The sequence below is a fragment of the Malania oleifera genome, chromosome 12, assembly GCF_029873635.1.
Source record: "Malania oleifera isolate guangnan ecotype guangnan chromosome 12, ASM2987363v1, whole genome shotgun sequence".
NCBI classification, from domain to species: Eukaryota; Viridiplantae; Streptophyta; class Magnoliopsida; order Santalales; family Ximeniaceae; genus Malania; species Malania oleifera.
This window is the reverse complement of record NC_080428.1, coordinates 72,621,653-72,639,507: the sequence shown is the minus strand read 5'-3', so window position 1 is coordinate 72,639,507 and position 17,855 is coordinate 72,621,653. Positions and strand designations below refer to the sequence as shown.

Genomic DNA, 17,855 nt, shown 5'->3' with positions numbered 1-17,855 from the left:
ACTGAACACTTATATTGAAATCATTGAAGTAAAGCAAATATGAAACCAAACTTACCTTGGGTCTTCCACTCCTTCTTGTCTTCTTTTCCTGCTTTCTGCCCTTTCTGCTGCTCCTTCTCCAGTGTCTACAACGTGCTTAGGTCTTAGCCTCTGCCTCTTTTTGTTGTGGGAACCCTTCTGGCTGTGGGTTTTTCGGTTCTGACTCCCTTTTGGTTGTGGGAACCCTTAGGCTATGGACTCTTCGGCTCTAACCCTTTCTTTTTCTTAAGAAGGGTATAATACTACCCTTCTCTCAACTAGGATCTCTCACTCTACACTCAATATCATATGTCTCTCTGTGTTTTTTTGTCCTTTTCTCCCTTCTCCCTCTGCGAAGGCCTCCTATTTATAGGGTTGGGGCCTCAGCCAGCATAGGTAACAAACCAATCCTTGCCTTTCCATCTCTTTCCATGTATCCAATTTCCCATGCGCATTCCCATCCCCGACCATGGCTCATTGAAATCGGATTCTTTGAGCTGATTTCTTCCCATATAGGTTCTTACTCGAGCACTGGGATTGGGAAACAAATCAAGCCTCTTAACTGCAAATCATTCATTTTTAAGAAACAAATCCTTCATTTTATTACAAACTCAACCCATTAAAGAAAGAAATTTCTGTCTTTATTACTTAATTCTGTCTGATTTTGTGTGTGTCCTACCAGCGCTTGCTCTCGAATATCCCTCAGACATTCCTTGTATTTTCCGCGAATTTCCCTATATTCCCACGTATTTCAATGTATTTCCCTGTATTCCCCACATTTCCCTGTATTTCATGTATTTCCCTGTATTTGGCACTTTTGTTGTACCTAATAAAAATGAAAATTTTGTTATTTTAAGGCCCCGGTTAAAATCAGGTGTCTACACTCTACAAGGATGAAGATCCTTTTTTTTTAGAACTGAGCTTGAGGCTAGGGATGGCACACCAAGTAGATTTGATTGGGAAAAAATTAGAAAGTTTGTGATGTTTTTGGAACACTTCTATGGCCTCACTTTACGAGTTTTAGGTTCTTTGTATGTTACAACTTAGAAGTAATACCTTTTTTGATGAAATTAGTGGGATTGATTGTCTTCTAAAAGATTGGGAAAGTAGTGATGATTTGGAATTGAGTTTAATGAGTATGAAAATGAAGGAAAAATACGACAAGTACAGGGGAAACATTGAGAAAATGAATATGTTGATTTTTGTTACATCCGTTCTTGACCCTTGACGTAAGTTGGAATTTGTGCAATATGCTCTTTCTACAATGTATGAAGGTGACAAAGGTTTATTGATGGGGAAAAAGGTTAAGGATACCATATTTGAATTGTTTGCTAAGCATAAGAAGTTGTCACAATCAAAAATGAAGAATCAAGAAAAATTGAAACTTCAAGCTCCACTGGTCAAGGGGAAGCACAACAAAAGTTTAAAGTTTTGTATCAAAAATTCAAGACTCAAATAGGAGGTGGAGATAACAAATCAGACTTGGATAGGTATTTGGGTGAGGATTGTGAAAAGGACATGGAGGGCTTTGATATTTTGGATTGATGGAAGTTAAATAGTTCAAGGTTTCCCGTCCTTTCACATATGACTCGTGACATCTTAGCAATACCCATCTCCAAAATTGCTTCATAGTCTGCTTTTAGCACCGAGGGACATGTTCCTGATGCCTTAGGAGTTCTTTGACTTCTTAAATTGTGCAAGCTCTTATATGTATGCAAGATTGGATCCGGGGTTCATCTAGTCCAATTAAGGTTGAAGAAGACTTAGATGATCTTGAAAATCAATAAAAAGGTAATATTATATATATATATATATATATATATATATATATATATATATATATATATATATATAGAGTTGTCAAAGGTTGCATTGGAGTCCACAAATTGGTGAATAAGTCAATCAAAGAAAGACAAATGGTTAGTTTCACATTGAGATTATGCTTAAGTAAGAATTTTGTCATAGAGATTACATGCTATCAATTATCAATATTGACAATGTATAATTTATTATTTTGGCTTATTGTTGAAAACTTGGAATTTTAATGGTTTGTCACATTCAAATATTTACAGCACAGGAACTAAGGAGTGGGAGTTTGTGAAATAAGAAGCCATGAAGTGATAGCTGATGTATGAAGCCAGTTCAATTTTTCTTCCAATTCTTGTTTTAATTTTGCACAAATAATTTAGATTTCATGTTGTTTTTTGCTTTAATTTTGCACAAACAATTTAAATTTCATGTTTGGTCTATAATATAATGGTAGGGACTTTGAACTCTCGAGAGTCGAGCTCAATATGAATCTAGACCATCGAGAGTCGAGCACAATATGGACTCTAGAACCTCGAGAGTCGAGAGAATATTATGGATTTATGTTGACAATGCTTGAACTAGGAATATGGATTTATTATAAAATTTATATTTATATGCTCAAAGTCAAGCAGACGGCAAACTAGGAAGGTGCTTTCCCGCGGAAGCTAGGCTTGATCGTGTGTTTGATGCTTGAATCTAGAAGGGATTGCTTTGTATAATCCAAACGAGGGTTGCTGGAAGCTTAATCTTCCTGTCGGATAGCGTGTGGAAGATCATTGGAGTGCGGTGTTCAAATTTTTGGGTTTCCCACCTGATGTGTTTTTGAATTTGAACGTCCCTTGGCCGATGGCTGGTGGTTCGAAGAGTTGGATTAAGGTTGCAATGGAAAGCAAAGAAGGTAGGAAGGAAATGATTGAGAATGCTCTCATGTTTATTGTTGCTAAAGGGGGCAGGAGGGGGCAGTGGGTCACAAAAAAGTATTCTGAAAAAATCGCAGAGTATGAAAGACTCGAGGAAGAGGCAGAGAAAAGGTTTCTAGAGTCGCGCAAGCCTTTGCCGTCCACAACACTGTTTGATAGCCTACAGAACAAGCGAGATGAACATGCAAGCCAATTGGAATACTTGAGGAAGTCTGAAATGACCGCGGAACAGATTCAACCTACCCCGATGGTATTGAATGAAAGGATAATGGAAGCACTTGGACTTGTGGGAAGTGAGGACTCCTTGGAGAGATGCATAAATGAAAATGAAAATAGCAAGAAGCAATCGTGGGGAGATAGGGTGGAGGAGGATTCTGTCAGTGTGGAATCTAAAGCCCCGGCTGACCGAGATGAAGGGTTGAAGGAAAAAAATAATGGAAAGAAGGTGAATGAAGAAAGAACAATAGTGAGGAACAACAAAAGGGTGCCCTGGTCAGAGCTATTTGCGAACAATAGGAACCCTAGTTGCTGTACTACCATTCCTGTGTTCCAGACAGATGGTAGTGGAGCTAAACTGAAGATGACTGATTTATCTCGACCGGAAGACTCATACCAGAAGTATCTTGTGGGCTACTTTGCTGGGAAACTCCCTGGTAGGGATACTTTGGGTACTTTGGTTAATTCGTGGAAAGTCAAGGTTAACTATATTAAGCATGCAGATGGGTGGGTAGTATTCAAGTTTCAGAAGGAAGAAGATCTAGAAGAGATATTGCAGCAGGCACCTTAAGCGATCCATGGTAGGACTTTATATATGAAAAAGATGCCTAAGATGTTCCAATTTGGATATGAGCACAGGTCCACTTTACCTGTTTGGGTTCAGTTAAGGAACCTACCAATAGAGATGTGGGATCTGATGGCCTTGGGTAGGATATGTTCTGAGCTGGGTAAGCCAATATGTGCTGATAAGTTAACTATGATGCAAGCCAGAATCTCTTATGCCAGAGTGCTTGTGGAGATAGATGTTGCGAAGGAGATCAAATATTCAGTAAAGGTATCCCTCCCTGATGATGAGGAAATGGTGCAAGAAGTTGTATATGAGAACTTGCCCAGGTTCTGTACTCACTGCAAGTATGTTGGGCACACAGTTAATTATTGTGGAATTAAGAAAAGGGATGTAGAAACAGCAAAGCCAAAGGAAGTGGAAAGCAACATGCCAAGGTCAGGATGCCACAATGTTAATAATCTGAATAATAAACAGGTAAAGGGAGATAAAGGAAAAGAGAAGGAGGGGACTTCTGAATGTTTGGCTGACACATCTGATGGGTATTTGTCTGATCCCATTTGTGGGGCTTTGCCAGCCCAGTTGGGTTATAGAAAGATGAATCAGGTATGTGATTTATTCCCTGAAGTTGATTGTGTGAGCGTTCAGTCTTCTCTGATGAAGGAGAGGATTGGGGAGGCTTGTAATGCTACTTTTGGGGGGGGGGGGGTCCTTAACACTGGCCTTGATGCTTTGGTTCTTGTTGATTCTAGAAATGCTAGGCTGCAAGGAGGTGGATCTGTTGGTACTACTATAGATTTTCAAAGGGACTCTGAACTTAGGACTAGAGGCAATGATATAGAAGTGGATTACCAACCTGATCCATGTCGGATTGAGTACCAACAGGAGGCATGTGACTTAAAGGCTAGTGGTGGTACCAAAGCTGGTTGTCCAAGTCAAACTAATAGAGCCAAAAATGAAGGAAGTACTGCTGTCAAGAGCAAAAAAAATGTGAAGAAAGGAGGTGGTTCAACTCAACAAACTAAAAAAGGGGGGCCTAGCCCTCGTCATGCACAATGAAGACGGTTGTATGAAATATAAGGGGCCTTAATATGCCCCTAAAACAAAAAACAAAGGATCGAGGATCTCATTAGGAAAAATTAAATGGATATTATGGGGATTTTGGAAACAAAACTATCTATGGAAAGATTGGAAAAAATGATGAGTAGGAAATTCAGTTTGTGGGAACAAGTCAATAATTTTGAGTTACATAGGGCCGGAAGAATCCTAATTCTTTGGAATCCTTAGAAGGTGAAGATGCAGGTATGTCATAAAAGTGAGCAAACCATACACTGCTTGGTTAAATGCCAGGTAACATCGAATGAATGCTTATGAGTTTCATCTATGGATTTAATACAATAGTTGCTAGAAGACCATTATGGATGGACATTACCCAGACTGGTTTTGCCTTTACTGGACCTTGGATGCTGTTAGGAGATTTTAACTGTGTTTTGAATAATGAGGAGAAAAGAAATAAGGTACCAGCGTCAGTATACGATATGAAAGACATTAGTGAATGCTTCAATGTTGCCAGCTTGACTAACTTGAAATCCTCAAGTTGTTTTCTTACCTGGTCTAATGGGAGAGTGTGGTGTAAACTTGACAAAGTAATGGTAAATCAGGCTTGGTATTTGAATGGCTGGAATTCTCAGGTCCACTACCAGTTTCCTGGTAGTCTGTCTGATCACTCAGTTTCTCTGGTTTCCTTGTTTACTGAACTGGAGTTAGGAAGACTTCCTTTCAAGTTCTTTAATATGTGGGCAATCCACCCCGAATTCCAGGACAGAGTTAAAGAAGTTTGGCAGGGAAGCTATGATGGGTGCAGACAGTTCTGTTTTGTTAGGAAACTACAAGCTTTGAAGAAGCCATTAAGATCCCTGAATGCTTGCCACTTCTCCCATATCTCAGTCCGAGCTGAGAAGGCAAGTGAGGAACTCTTGGAAATTCAGAGTAAGTTACATGATGATCCTACTTGCCTCCAATTGCAAAAGGAATTGTATAATAAGAAAGGTGTAGCAGTAAGGTTGGAGAATGCTAACAGGATGTTCTTATCCCAAGTGGCCAAGTGTAAGTTCCTGAGGTACAGTGATAGGAACTCTTCTTTCTTCCATGCTCTGTTGCGAAGGAACAAATGCAGGAATCATATATCTACTGTTATGAAACAGAATGGTGAGCTTACAAAGTCATATGATCAGGTGGCATTTGAGTTTGTGACCTTCTACTCTCAGCTTCTGGGTATTCAAATTTAAATACCCAGGTGATAAAAAGGGGAGCTGTGTTGGATGAAACAAGAAGGAATGACATGTTAAGACCTAAATCAGAGGAGGAGATAAAAGAGGCTTTGTTCAGTATTGGGAATGATAAAGCTCCAGGTCCTGATGGTTACTCTGTAGGTTTCTATAAGAAGGCTTGGAATACCATTGGTCATGAATTTTGTTTAGCAGTAAAGGAGTTCTTTCAGAGTGGCAAACTGTTAAAACAGATAAATCATACTTCTATTGTTTTAATCCCTAAGACTAGTCATGCCTGTACAGTGAGTGATTATCGACCAATATCCTGCTGCAATGTTCTGTATAAAGTTATTGCTAAATTGATATCTGGTAGAATTAAACCATGCCTGGAAGACCCGATAAACCCAGCCCAAGCAGCGTTTGTCAAAGGGAGAAATATGGTGATAAATATATATCTCGTGCAGGAACTGATAAGAGGATACAAAAGGAAAAGAATATCCCCTCGATGCCTACTGAAAATTGATCTGAGAAAAGCTTATGACTCTATTTCGTGGGCTTTCCTGAAGGATATGTTGGTGAATTTAAATTTTCCTGCTCAAATGATCACTTGGATCATGGAGTGTGTCTCGACTGCTTCCTTCTCTGTATCACTGAATGGGAGGTTGAATGGATTTTTCAAGGGGAGGAAGGGCCTTAGGCAGGGTGATCCTTATCACCCCTGCTTTTTGTTATTTGTGTGGAGTACTTGTCGAGGCTACTCAAATCCTTGGAGGGTAAATCTAGATTTAAATTCCATCCCAAATGTGATGAACTGAAGATTACACACTTGGCCTTTGCCGATGATCTCATGTTGTTCTCTAAGGGAGATGCTGTTTCAGTAAATTATCTAATGGATTGCTTGAAGGAGTTTTCTCAGTGCTCTGGTCTCTCAGCAAATTGTTTGAAATCAAACCTTTATCAGGCTGGTTTGAAGCCACGAGACTTGGAGATTATTTTAAATCAAATAGGATTCAAAGAGGGTGAATTTCCTTTCAGATACCTGGGAGTTCCACTGCTGTCATCTAAACTGAATGCTGCCCATTACAGGCCTTTGATTGATCGAATTGCTGGGTTGTTTAAAGGGTGGCCTGGGCACACTTTGTCTTATGCTGGTAGATTAGAAATAATTAATTCAATTGTCCAAGGGATTGAATGTTTTTGGCTTGCCATTTTTCCAATTCCAGGGAATGTTCTAAACCAAGTAATCAAGCTATGCCAAGTATTCCTGTGGGGTGGTAGGAGGAAGCCCTTGGTTGCTTGGAGGGAAATCTGTAAGCCAAAACAAGAAGGTGGCTTGGGAGTGGTTGACCTCAAGACATGGAACAGAGCACTGTTGACTAAAGCGTTGTGGAATGTTCAAGCTAAAAAGGATAGTTTATGGACGAAATGGATCCATCAATTTTACTTGAAGGAGGTTGAAATCTAGTATGCTGTAGCTAAAAAAGATGACTCCCCCCTATTCAAAAGTTTGGTTGAAATCAAAGACCAGCTGGTGCTGAATTCTGGGAGTGTGGCTGCAGCCATAGAAAATATGGAAAGAATGGGAAGTGGTTCGCATATACTCTATGATTTCTGGAGGGAGAAGAGTCAAAAAATGCCATGGATAAAATCTATCTGGTATAATGGAATTTCCCCAAAGTATGCCTTTTGCTTATGGCTGGGATGGAAGGGAAAGCTCCCAACTTGTGACAAGATACAAGGAGTAGAGATTGACTTAAGATGTACCTTCTGTAAAAGGGATATGGAGACACTTGAACACCTTTGCTTCGGCTGTAAGTACTCGGCTGAAGTGTGGGGTAGCATAAGAAAGTGGATTGGAATTAAAAGGGCTATGACTTCAATCAAGGCAGCGGTGAAATGGTTACATAAAGAAGCAAAAGGCAATGGAGTTCACTCAGCTGGGAAGAAAATTGGCTTGGCTACTACTGTTTATTTTATTTGGCACTCTAGGAATAGAAAAAGATTTGATAATCATGTAATACCTCGTATAGATTTAATTAGTGTCATACAAAGACATATCTATAGGGCGGTTTTTGATAAATTTGATATGTTCTTCAATTTGATATTGTAGGACATGTATTGATGTTCTTGTGGTATCTTTGAGTATTGGTATATTGATTGGGCAGTTCCTTGGCCCCTAGGTATGCCCAGGTTTGATGCATTTCGGGACTTTTGACTTGTATTGTCATTGTGGTATCAAGGTGACCTGGGAATGCCTAGTGAAGTTGTATATATTCTCAGTGATCAATATATTTACCCAATTGATAAAAAAAAAAAAAACAAATTTTGTTCAAAGTGAATTTGAGTGTTTGACAATTTATATGTAGGAGAATTTGAATTTGATTGAATTTTGGTTGATTTTGTTAAATGTTAAAGACTTACATGAGTTACATCTTAGTATCTTGAGTGTTTACCATGTATTAATAATTGATTGATATAATAAAAAGTAAAAATAAATTTTATGAAAAGGTAACATGGATGCAATAGAAATGATTTTTGAAAATCATTAAGTTGAACTTTGAAAGCATACAAAGCATTTCCCCCCCCCCCCCATAATAAATTGTAATTTGGCTCGGCTAAATTCGGTTAACCAAATTAACCAAAAATTTGGTTCGGTCGGGTAAGGGTTAAGTAAGAAGGCTAATTGGGTCAATTCGGTTATGGCATATGGTTAAACGAATTTTTTCGGTTAATTCAATTAATTGAGTTCGGCCGATTGCACACCTCTACATGTAAGGATAATTTTAGCCCTACCTTTGTGTAGGGACTTTATATTTGAATGAATGCATCTCAATTTTCCAAAAAAAAAAAAAAGAGGATGAGATTTAAAAGCTAAGAAAGTACCTGATCAGAACCTGTGAAACCCCTAATTGTGTCACCACCAATTATCGCAATTCCTTTGGTTCCAAGTGGCTGCAAAATGACTGCCTAGAAAAATGAATTTAGAATCACCAATTTCTCAGATTTGGAGAATTTTTACAGGAGAACTAAGTGAAATCTTCTTAGCCAAAAAGTAACAGTGATGAATAGCAGAAAATAGCTTATGGATATATGCACAAAGAGTACAGTTGGGCTTCCATTTTCACTAATATCATGTATTGATAATTTAACCATATTCCTTGGGCAAAACCAAGTAGCTAAGGTAAGGCTTTTATTAGTAGAATTTTGTTTTGAGGTATCTGAAACTCCTTTGCACTTCACAACATTCAACAAATAGGATTTTCTTCAAAAATAAGTGATAATAACTTGCCACCATTCAGTACTTTTTACCCATTCACCAGCCAAAATGGGAGAAACTTCAGGCAATTAGCATTACATTAGGCTGTAATCTTCGTGCAAATATTACACCTACAAAATGCCCTGAGAAAAGCATAAATATGACCCCAAAAAAATATGTACAACAGTGATAATTTCATCAATAGAACAACTAAAGATTCACTCTGTCTTATTCAATAAACGTGTGAAAGCTTCATTTCTATTATGATACATGAATCTTAATTAAAGACAAAAATTCTTTTGGCATGAATCGCGAACAATAAAACTATGCATGATTACCTGTGTATTCAGAGGCAGAAATGGCAGCTCAGATTTCCCAGGATAAAGGGATAGGTTGGCCAAGTAGCTCTCTATTAAAAAAAATAATAACAATAATAAGAGAAGCGGTCATATTATGCTAATCCCTCAGCAGAAATGTTGTCCATAAATTCTATCACGGGTGTTAATAAGATAACAGAATAGTCAAAAATTCTAAAGATATACTCAGTTTTTCAATTACTTACGTGCTCCAGATTTCATAACACCTTGATATAAAGATCCCTGCATCAATTTATGGGCATCCACAGTAATGGCATCATCATTATCACTTGGAGATTCAGCTGCAACCCCGATTTGAAGGATACAAAAGCAATCATAAACAACAACTAAAGATCTGCAGCATGTCGCAAGTGACAGAGTTTCCCATACCCTGAGAGTAGGCACAAAAATCAGTGACCAGCCCAGTTGAAGTGGACCAGATCAGCAATTTTTCTTAGCAATCACTAAAGGTTCTCTCTCCAATGAGTGCTTTAAGTATTTCTAAATCCCATTCTCAAATTAATCTCTCACAAGTGAATTTTCTTTAGGGTGACCAAATGGTAAGGGTGTTGCACTCAAACCTATAGGTCATTTCAAAACATAGAAACAGCCTTGCCCAATATAGAAATAAGGCGACATGCATAATGCCCTCTATAGAGTTCAGACTCTTGATTAGCATGCATATGCAAATGCACATTTGTGCATGCATATGAGCATTTTCACATGCATACAGCAGATTAATGATTTTCCTTTCTAAGGGTACTAAATTTCAATAGCTTTTCTAATTTTCCTTAATTATTTAATTTTTGAAAAATTTTAATCATTACCTATTTTTTAATTATGATTGCAGTTTTGCATTCAGCAATTCATATAGAATTAGGACATATTAAACTATAATTTTAAAAATAAATTTATATATTAATTAAATATGTGGCAAAAAATGGAATGGAATTATAAACAATGAGTAGGCTCAAATTAGACCATTATGTCATGATTGGATCGCTGAACGGAATGGAATGAAAAATGAATGAAGAATATGCAAAAAATGGAATGGAATTATAAACAATGAGTAGGCTCAAATTAGACCATTATGTCATGATTGGATCGCTGAACGGAATGGAATGAAAAATGAATGAAGAATATGCAAAAGAAAGAAAAAGAAAAATCAAACGATAAAATCAATTCCATTCCTATGTACCAAACATATAGTTAATGTCAGTGACCCAACTATATTAAAAAAATATATATGCTGCTGAAGTTTAGCCATTTAACATTTGGCAGTCTGAAAAGAAATTTTCATGGAGTCATACAAGAATGATAAATGAAGCACGGGAGAAAGAAATAAAACTCCAACATTGTTGTGAAACTTATGTAAGAACTATTACCATAGTAACTCAGAAACAACAAAATCAGGGAGGCCAGAATAGACCCTCCTACACTCCACACCTTCAAGATTTACCTGAAATTACAAAATAGAATGAAGTGAATTATTCTAGAACAAAACAAAATGAAACTAAATCTGCAAAACTATTCACTTCAATGTTTGAGGAACACCTCACCACAGCAATAGTTTTCGGTCGAATTGAGAGCCACACTAGACCAGTTAGAATGCTGGTAACAGCCAAACCAAGTGTTAATAAATCTGCTCTTGACTGAGAGCTGCCAGATGAAAACACTGCACGTGAATTTTACCAAGCAACAGCAAAGCAAACCCATTGATTATAGTCTCAAGCTACTGGAGAAAATTATGTTAGTCAGCAACTATCAGCAATACTCAACCACCCAATACTCTACCAACTGCTGAAGAATAATTTTTTGTTAAAAGAATATTTTCTGTTATTCCCCCTTTCTGTTATCCTGTTACAAAAGAATACTTTCTGCTCCCTGCTCTGTGTATATATACTGTACTGTGCAGTGGCTGTGATGTGTGGAGAAATATACAACAGTTTCTTTGATTCAATTTCAGTCTCTATTTTATTTGTTCTCTCTTTTCTATCATGGTATCAGAGCTCCTTTAGGACTCACGTTCATTTTTCTTGTGCTCTCAGCCTGAAGCTCGCAACACACTCTTCATGGCTGATCTTCCCGCTGGATCCTCTTCCCAAAAACAATCGCCTGTTACTTTGCTTCCTTCTCCCATCATTTTTATTACAGTAAAGCTAAACCATGACAACTATTTGTTGTGGAAGGCACAAATCATTCCTTATCTCAAAGGCCAGAACCTATTTGGATACATTGATGGCTCTATTGTTCCTCCCCCTCCGCTCGACAAACCATCCTCTGAGTTTCTCACCTGGCAACAGCAAGATTAAGCCATCATCAGCTTTCTGATTTCCTCTCTTTCTGAAACACTGATTGCTCAAGTTCTCACAGCTACCTCTTCTCGTGAGGTGTGGAAATTCTTGAACATTTATTTGCTGCAAAATCAAATCTAGTATTATGCAAGTTCAGCTACAGCTCACCACCCTCAAAAAGGGTTCAGATTTCATCGTTGAATACTATCGTTGTGCAAAGCTGCTCCAAGATTCTCTTGCCATGGCTGCTGGTAAAATTATTTCATCATTTGATTTCATCACTTTTCTCTTGGCTGGTTTAGGCTCAGATTACGACTCCCTTGTTACGTCCATCTCTACTCATGTGGATCCTCTCACACCTGCTCAAGTTTACAGTTATCTCCTTATGCATGAGGCCAGATTAAATCATCAGAGCTCCACCCTTACAGCTTCCCCTGAGTTCTCTGCTAACTCCACTCGGACAAAATCTGCTTCCAGCTTCTCTCGTGGCCGTGGCTTCTCACATGTCCGGGGCAACTTCCAAGGTCGTGGTGGTCGTGGCAGGCATGGCGGTCATCACTCCTCCTCCTCCCCTATTCCTTTTTCACCTAATCGTCCTACCTGTCAGGTGTGCCATAAGAAAGGCCATACTGCCTTCACATGCTACCACAAAATTGATTTTAGCTACCAGTCTCCCCCTCCACCCTCCCTCTCGGCACATCTTACTTCAAGTCCACAATTTCAGCAATCTACCCCCACTCTTGCTAATCCCAACTGGTACCCTGACTCTGCAGCTACCCATCACTTCACCCATGACTTTTCCAATCTATCTCTTAACTCATCTGAATATAAGGGCGATGAGCAGGTTCGTGCCGGTGATGGCTCCTCTCTCCCGATACATCATGTTGGAAGCTCCACCATCTCATCTTCAAATGGCAATATTCATCTCTCCAAACTCTATCATGTTCCTTTAACTTCTAAAAATTTAATTTCTGTCCGGAAACTATGAGAAGATAATTTTGTATATTTTGAGTTTCACTCTTCCTTTTTCTGTGTGAAGGATTCCCATACCTAGAAAGTTCTCCTTCGCGGTCCTACTAAGGATGGCATGTACATGTTTCCATCATCTTCACCTCAAGCTCATGTTGGTGAGCGTGTCTCTCCCTCTCAGTAGCATGCTCGGCTAGGCCACCCTTCCATGCAAGTAGTGCACAGAATAATCTCCCATATGTCTTTGCCTACCACTTCCTCTTCGTCCTTGGGTTTATGTTCATCGTGCTGCAAGGCCAAACTGCGTTAGCTTCCATATGGTAGATCACCTCATCGTTCACCTGCTCCTCTTTCTCTCATTTTCTCAGATGTTTGGGGCCCTACACCGTTACTCTCTCGTGGTGGTTTCCGTTATTATGTTTCGTTGTTGATGACTACAGTCGATTTACTGGGATTTTTCCGTTACAATGTAAATCTGATGTCGTTTCAACTTTTCTATTTTTCAAACGCCATGTAGAAACTCTCTTTAATACAAAAATTCGTTCATTACAATCTGATTGGGGTGGTGAATTTTGAACTCTTAATAATGTGTTAAAATCCTTTGGTATTTGTCATTGCATTTCTTGTCCCCATGCTCACTCACAAAATGGTTCGGTTGAACGGAAACGCAGACACATTGTGGAAACAGGTCTTGCTTTTCTAGCTTATTCATCCTTGCCTCACTCTTACTGGTCTGATGCCTTTGTTACTACTGTTTTTTTAATTAATTGCCTCCCCACTCCCACCTTAAAACAAATCACCATTTGAAGCATAATTTCATCACAAACCCGACTACATGTTTTTAAAAAACTTTCGGTTGCCAATGTTGGCCTAATCTTAGGCCATATAATCATCACAAAATGAGCTTCAAATCTCTTCCATGTGTTTTTCTTGGATATAGCTTTTCTCATCATGGCTATTTGTATTTTCATGTTCCTACTACCCGTATGTACATTTCCCGGGATGTTTTGTTTGATGAAAATATTTTTCCATTTTCTGCTCTAGCTCAGGCAACTTTCAGCAATCCTCAACTCAACCCATTCCATCTCACGTTTCCCTTCCCCCCCCCCCCCCCCACTTCTATGCTTGGGCCCATTGGCTCTTCGTCCTCTACCCACTCATCAACTTGGCCCAGCCCAACTATCTCTCCTACTAACATTTGGCCTCCAACTCACTCTCCCACTCTTGGCTCCCAGGCCCAATTTCCCTCAGCTGCACCCGAACCCTCTCTTCACTCTAGCCCATCCACTCCCGTACCAAGGGCTTCTCTTGACTCCACTTCGTTATCATCCTCATCGCCGAGTTCTTCTCCTCCCTCTCCTACGATCCCCTCCACATCAACCCATCCTATGCAAACCAGAGCCAAAGCCAACAAGTCTTGCCCTAAAATCCGAACGGATGGCACCATTTCATGGCCTCCACCTCGCACCCATACTACCTCAGTTGCTGTTCCAAAGGAGCCCACCTCTATTACTCAAGCCTCCCGGTTTCCCGAATGGCGGCATGCGATGCAGCTTGAGTTTGATGCGCTAATGTCCACCAATACCTGGTCGCTGGTTCCTCCTACCTCCAATCAGAATGTAGTTGGATGTCGATGGATCTTTAAGACAAAGCATCTGTCCAATGGTTCCATTAAGCAACGTAAAGCACGCCTGGTTGCTAAAGGTTACAGTCAGCTTGCAGGTTTTGATTACACTGAAACATTTAGTCCCGTGGTCAAACCTACTACTATCAGGTTAGTTCTCTCAATTTCTATTTCATCTTGCTGGCCGATTCATCAGTTGGACGTTCAAAATGCATTTTTACATGGTATTCTTGATGAGCACGTGTTCATGACTCAACCACCTGGGTTTATACATCCTCAATTTCCCCACTATGTCTGTAAACTCAATCGAGCTCCATACAGTCTTAAACAAGCTCCCCATGCCTGGTATGCACGACCCAGCTCTCGACTGCTGGAATTGGGGTTTGCTGTTTCAAAATCAAAGGCCTCTTTATTTATTTATCGTCATCAATCAGTGATTGTTTACTTCCTTGTCTATGTTGACGATATTGTGATTATGGCTCCAGTCAAAGCATGATTTCTCACTTCATATCTATTTTGAGCACTAATTTTCCACTGAAGGATCTGGGGGCCTTACAATACTTTTTGGGTCTTGAATGTCGTTGTAACTCTACTGGCCTCATGCTTTCTCAATGGAAATATATTTTGGATTTGCTCAAAAAGATGAACATGCTTAACTGCAAGCCAGTCAATAGCCCTATGTCTTCATCAACAAAGTTATCTGCCTTTGACTCCACTCTTGTAACTGATTCTACGTTATATCGTAGTGTAGTGGACAATTTGCAAGACTTACTCTTCACCAGGCCAAACCTAGCCTTTTCTGTCAATCGTGTTTGTCAATACATGCATGTTCCATGTTTATCTCATTGGCAGAGAGTTAAGCGCATTTTATGCTATTTAAAGCATACCCTTCATTATGGCTTACTTCTGCAACCTTCTACCACTTCATCTCTGGCTGCCTACATCAATGTCGACTGGGCAAGGTGTCCAGATGACAGAAAGTCAACTGGAGGTTATTGTGTCTTTTATGGAAGCAACTTAGTGTCATGGAGCTCAAAGAAGCAATCTACTATAGCCAGATCAAGTACAGAGGCCGATTACAAGGCTCTTGCTCATGGAACTTGTGAATTACTGTGGTTACAATCTCTCTTATCTAAATTGGGTATTTTTTCATCCACACCTCCAACCCTTTATTGTGATAATTTGGGAGCAACTTACCTCTCTATGAATCCTATGATGCATTCTCACACCAAACATTTCGATGTTGACTATCATTTTGTACGCGATCGGATTCAAGCCAAAGCTCTTCAGGTTTCATTTCTTTCAAGCAAGGATCAATTAGCTGATATTTTCACAAAGCCCTTATCAACTTCCAGATTTGCCTCTCTCAGATCGAGCCTCGCTATTCTTCCAGACATGTTTGGCTCGCAATCAGCAATACTCAACCACCCAATACTCTACCACCTGCTCAAGAATATTTTTTTGTTAAAAGAATAATTTCTGTTATTCTCCCTTTCTGTTATCCTGTTACGAAAGAATACTTTCTGCTCCCTGCTCTGTGTTTATATACTGTACTGTGCAGTGGCAGTGACGTGTGGAGAAATATACAACAGTTTCTTTGATTCAATTTCAGTCTCTATTTTATTTGTTCTCTCCTTTCTATCAGCAACAAGGTGGAATCAATCAGAAGGATGAAACTACCATACAGGGAGTGGCATCCAGAAATAAAGGAACCCAACTCCATTAATTCGAATAAATGCATATTAATTTGTTATCAACAACTCAACATCGTTTAATCAGCATTTTGTAGGTTTCAGCCCGAAAGAGCAGAAAAGTAGAAAATTCCTTCCATTGCTGATCATCGAGTACAGCAACAATTGAGGATTTCTTCAATACAGTTTCCCGCCTCTATACTTCCGGCGATAAATTCAACATTTAAAAACTTTAAAGGAAGTTAAATTAAGAAGAAAGTTGAAGGGCAGAGAAGGCGACGCTAACCTGCTAGCATCGGCAACAGGTGCGATGCCTGAAACAGTACGGTTAAAAAGAACGGCCATTAGAGAAACCCCTCCAACATATATCGGCAAACTTCGAACGGCGCCGTCGTTGCTTGATACCCAATCGGCCACCAAATCCCTCTTCGGCTTCGGCCCTCTGTAACTCCCCTTCTCGTTCAAAGGAAACACATGTTCAGAAAAAGCTGCACTTCAATGCAGAAGGAGAGAGAGAGAGAGAGAGAGAGAGAGGACCTGTAATTTCGAAGAAGCCCTAACAGTGAAGAGCGGGAAAGTGGAAGAGAGAGGGCGTTTGGGATTCTTCCATGGAGTTGGAACGGGACAGAGTAGTCTTCCCGCTTCCATTGAAATACTGTACTATTTTTTCTCAGGGCTTAGTAGAGGTCCAGCGGAGGATAAACTATGTGCAGTCGTAACTGGTCATCTGGATTTTTTGACTATTTTTTTCCTTTTTTGATAATTTGTTTAATTCATTCCAAGCTAAATTCAAGTTCCAAAGTTACGTTGTTAAGGTTTAGAGTCTCCAAATTTTATTACGTTAATTGGATATTGAGAGTATACATTTTAAAATGTTGTGACTTTGAATTATAGTATTTTTCACTTTCAATTCAATTTAAAGAGACACTAACACAACATTTTAATTGGTCAAAGTGTTAGATGTGTAACTAAAAAATTAAGATATTTATAGTTGTATTACTTTAAATTGTGATAAATTGATAATGTTTCGTGGCGTAGTTGATCACATCTAGTGCTATCAATTCTCCATATATCATGGTTGTAGTCCTAATGATATTAAAAGTATCATTTCAAATATCATATTCTCTATGGAAGTATTTTCTATTGACCATTAATTGTTAGCCCAACTAAACTAAAACCATTAAGCGTGTTTCTCAGTTTGGCCTTATTGGATTCTACTCAATTGGTTAAGCCCCGTTTAATTAAATTCAAGTTCATTTAATGTGTCAAGCTCATTTCCCAAATTGAGTCAAGCCCAAGACCCAAGTTAAAGCCCAAAATATAGGAGACACCCAATTGGGTCCGATTCAAATTAAGTCAGCCAATCCACAACTGGTTTAAGGCCAACATTATAAGACTCAGTTGAGCCTGACTCAATTTGGCTTGAAACAGTCCAACCCATTGGCCTAAGCCTGAGCCTATTCAAACTCACAACCTAATTGGGCCTGGCTCAATTCAACCATAGCCCAAACTCATATTCCTGGACCAATTCAACCATAACCAGAACCCAAGTCCCATAACCTCTTCACCAAAACCCTAGCCTTAACCCAAACTTGGACAAGAACTTAACTTAGGTCAATCATCATCCCAAATTATGTTTGGATCTTAAGAAAATGCAAGAGAACTTGAGAAAAATTCATACATAATAACAAGAAAAGAATAAAGAAAGGGAATTTATCTTAGGGTTCGGGTTGATCAAATTGGCCTTTGCTTTCTTCTACCTACAAAAATGAAAACAAAAAAAAGTGAGATTCATAAGAGAGAAAATAGAGAAAAAGGAAAATAAGAGAAAGATGAGAAGAAGAAAAGTGGAGAAAATAAAAAGTTT

General features: G+C 39.1%; 1 protein-coding gene across 12 annotated transcripts in view; it reads right to left on the bottom strand.

The window, feature by feature from the left end:
- The window catches only part of LOC131144123 (protein COFACTOR ASSEMBLY OF COMPLEX C SUBUNIT B CCB4, chloroplastic), a 35,416-nt gene extending 18,699 nt beyond the window's left edge, over positions 1–16,717 (bottom strand). For 4 of the 12 annotated variants that reach the window (XR_009133699.1, XR_009133698.1, XM_058092523.1 and 1 more), the window contains exons 1-7: positions 16,526–16,702; positions 16,275–16,441; positions 10,970–11,069; positions 10,796–10,869; positions 9,617–9,801; positions 9,393–9,463; positions 8,682–8,765 (exon numbers count right to left, since the gene is read on the bottom strand). Coding sequence is in view for 9 of the 12 variants with exons in the window: in XM_058092523.1 (XP_057948506.1) it covers positions 8,682–8,765; positions 9,393–9,463; positions 9,617–9,801; positions 10,796–10,869; positions 10,970–11,069; positions 16,275–16,441; positions 16,526–16,636 (792 nt within the window). In the remaining 3 variants the exon portion in view is untranslated. Of the gene's footprint in view, positions 1–8,681; positions 8,766–8,956; positions 9,198–9,392; positions 9,464–9,616; positions 9,802–10,795; positions 10,870–10,969; positions 11,070–16,274; positions 16,442–16,525 lie in introns of those variants that run through there. The other 8 variants (XM_058092527.1, XM_058092526.1, XM_058092525.1 and 5 more) reach the window with 5 other exon arrangements.
- Positions 16,718–17,855: the final 1,138 nt, after the last annotated feature.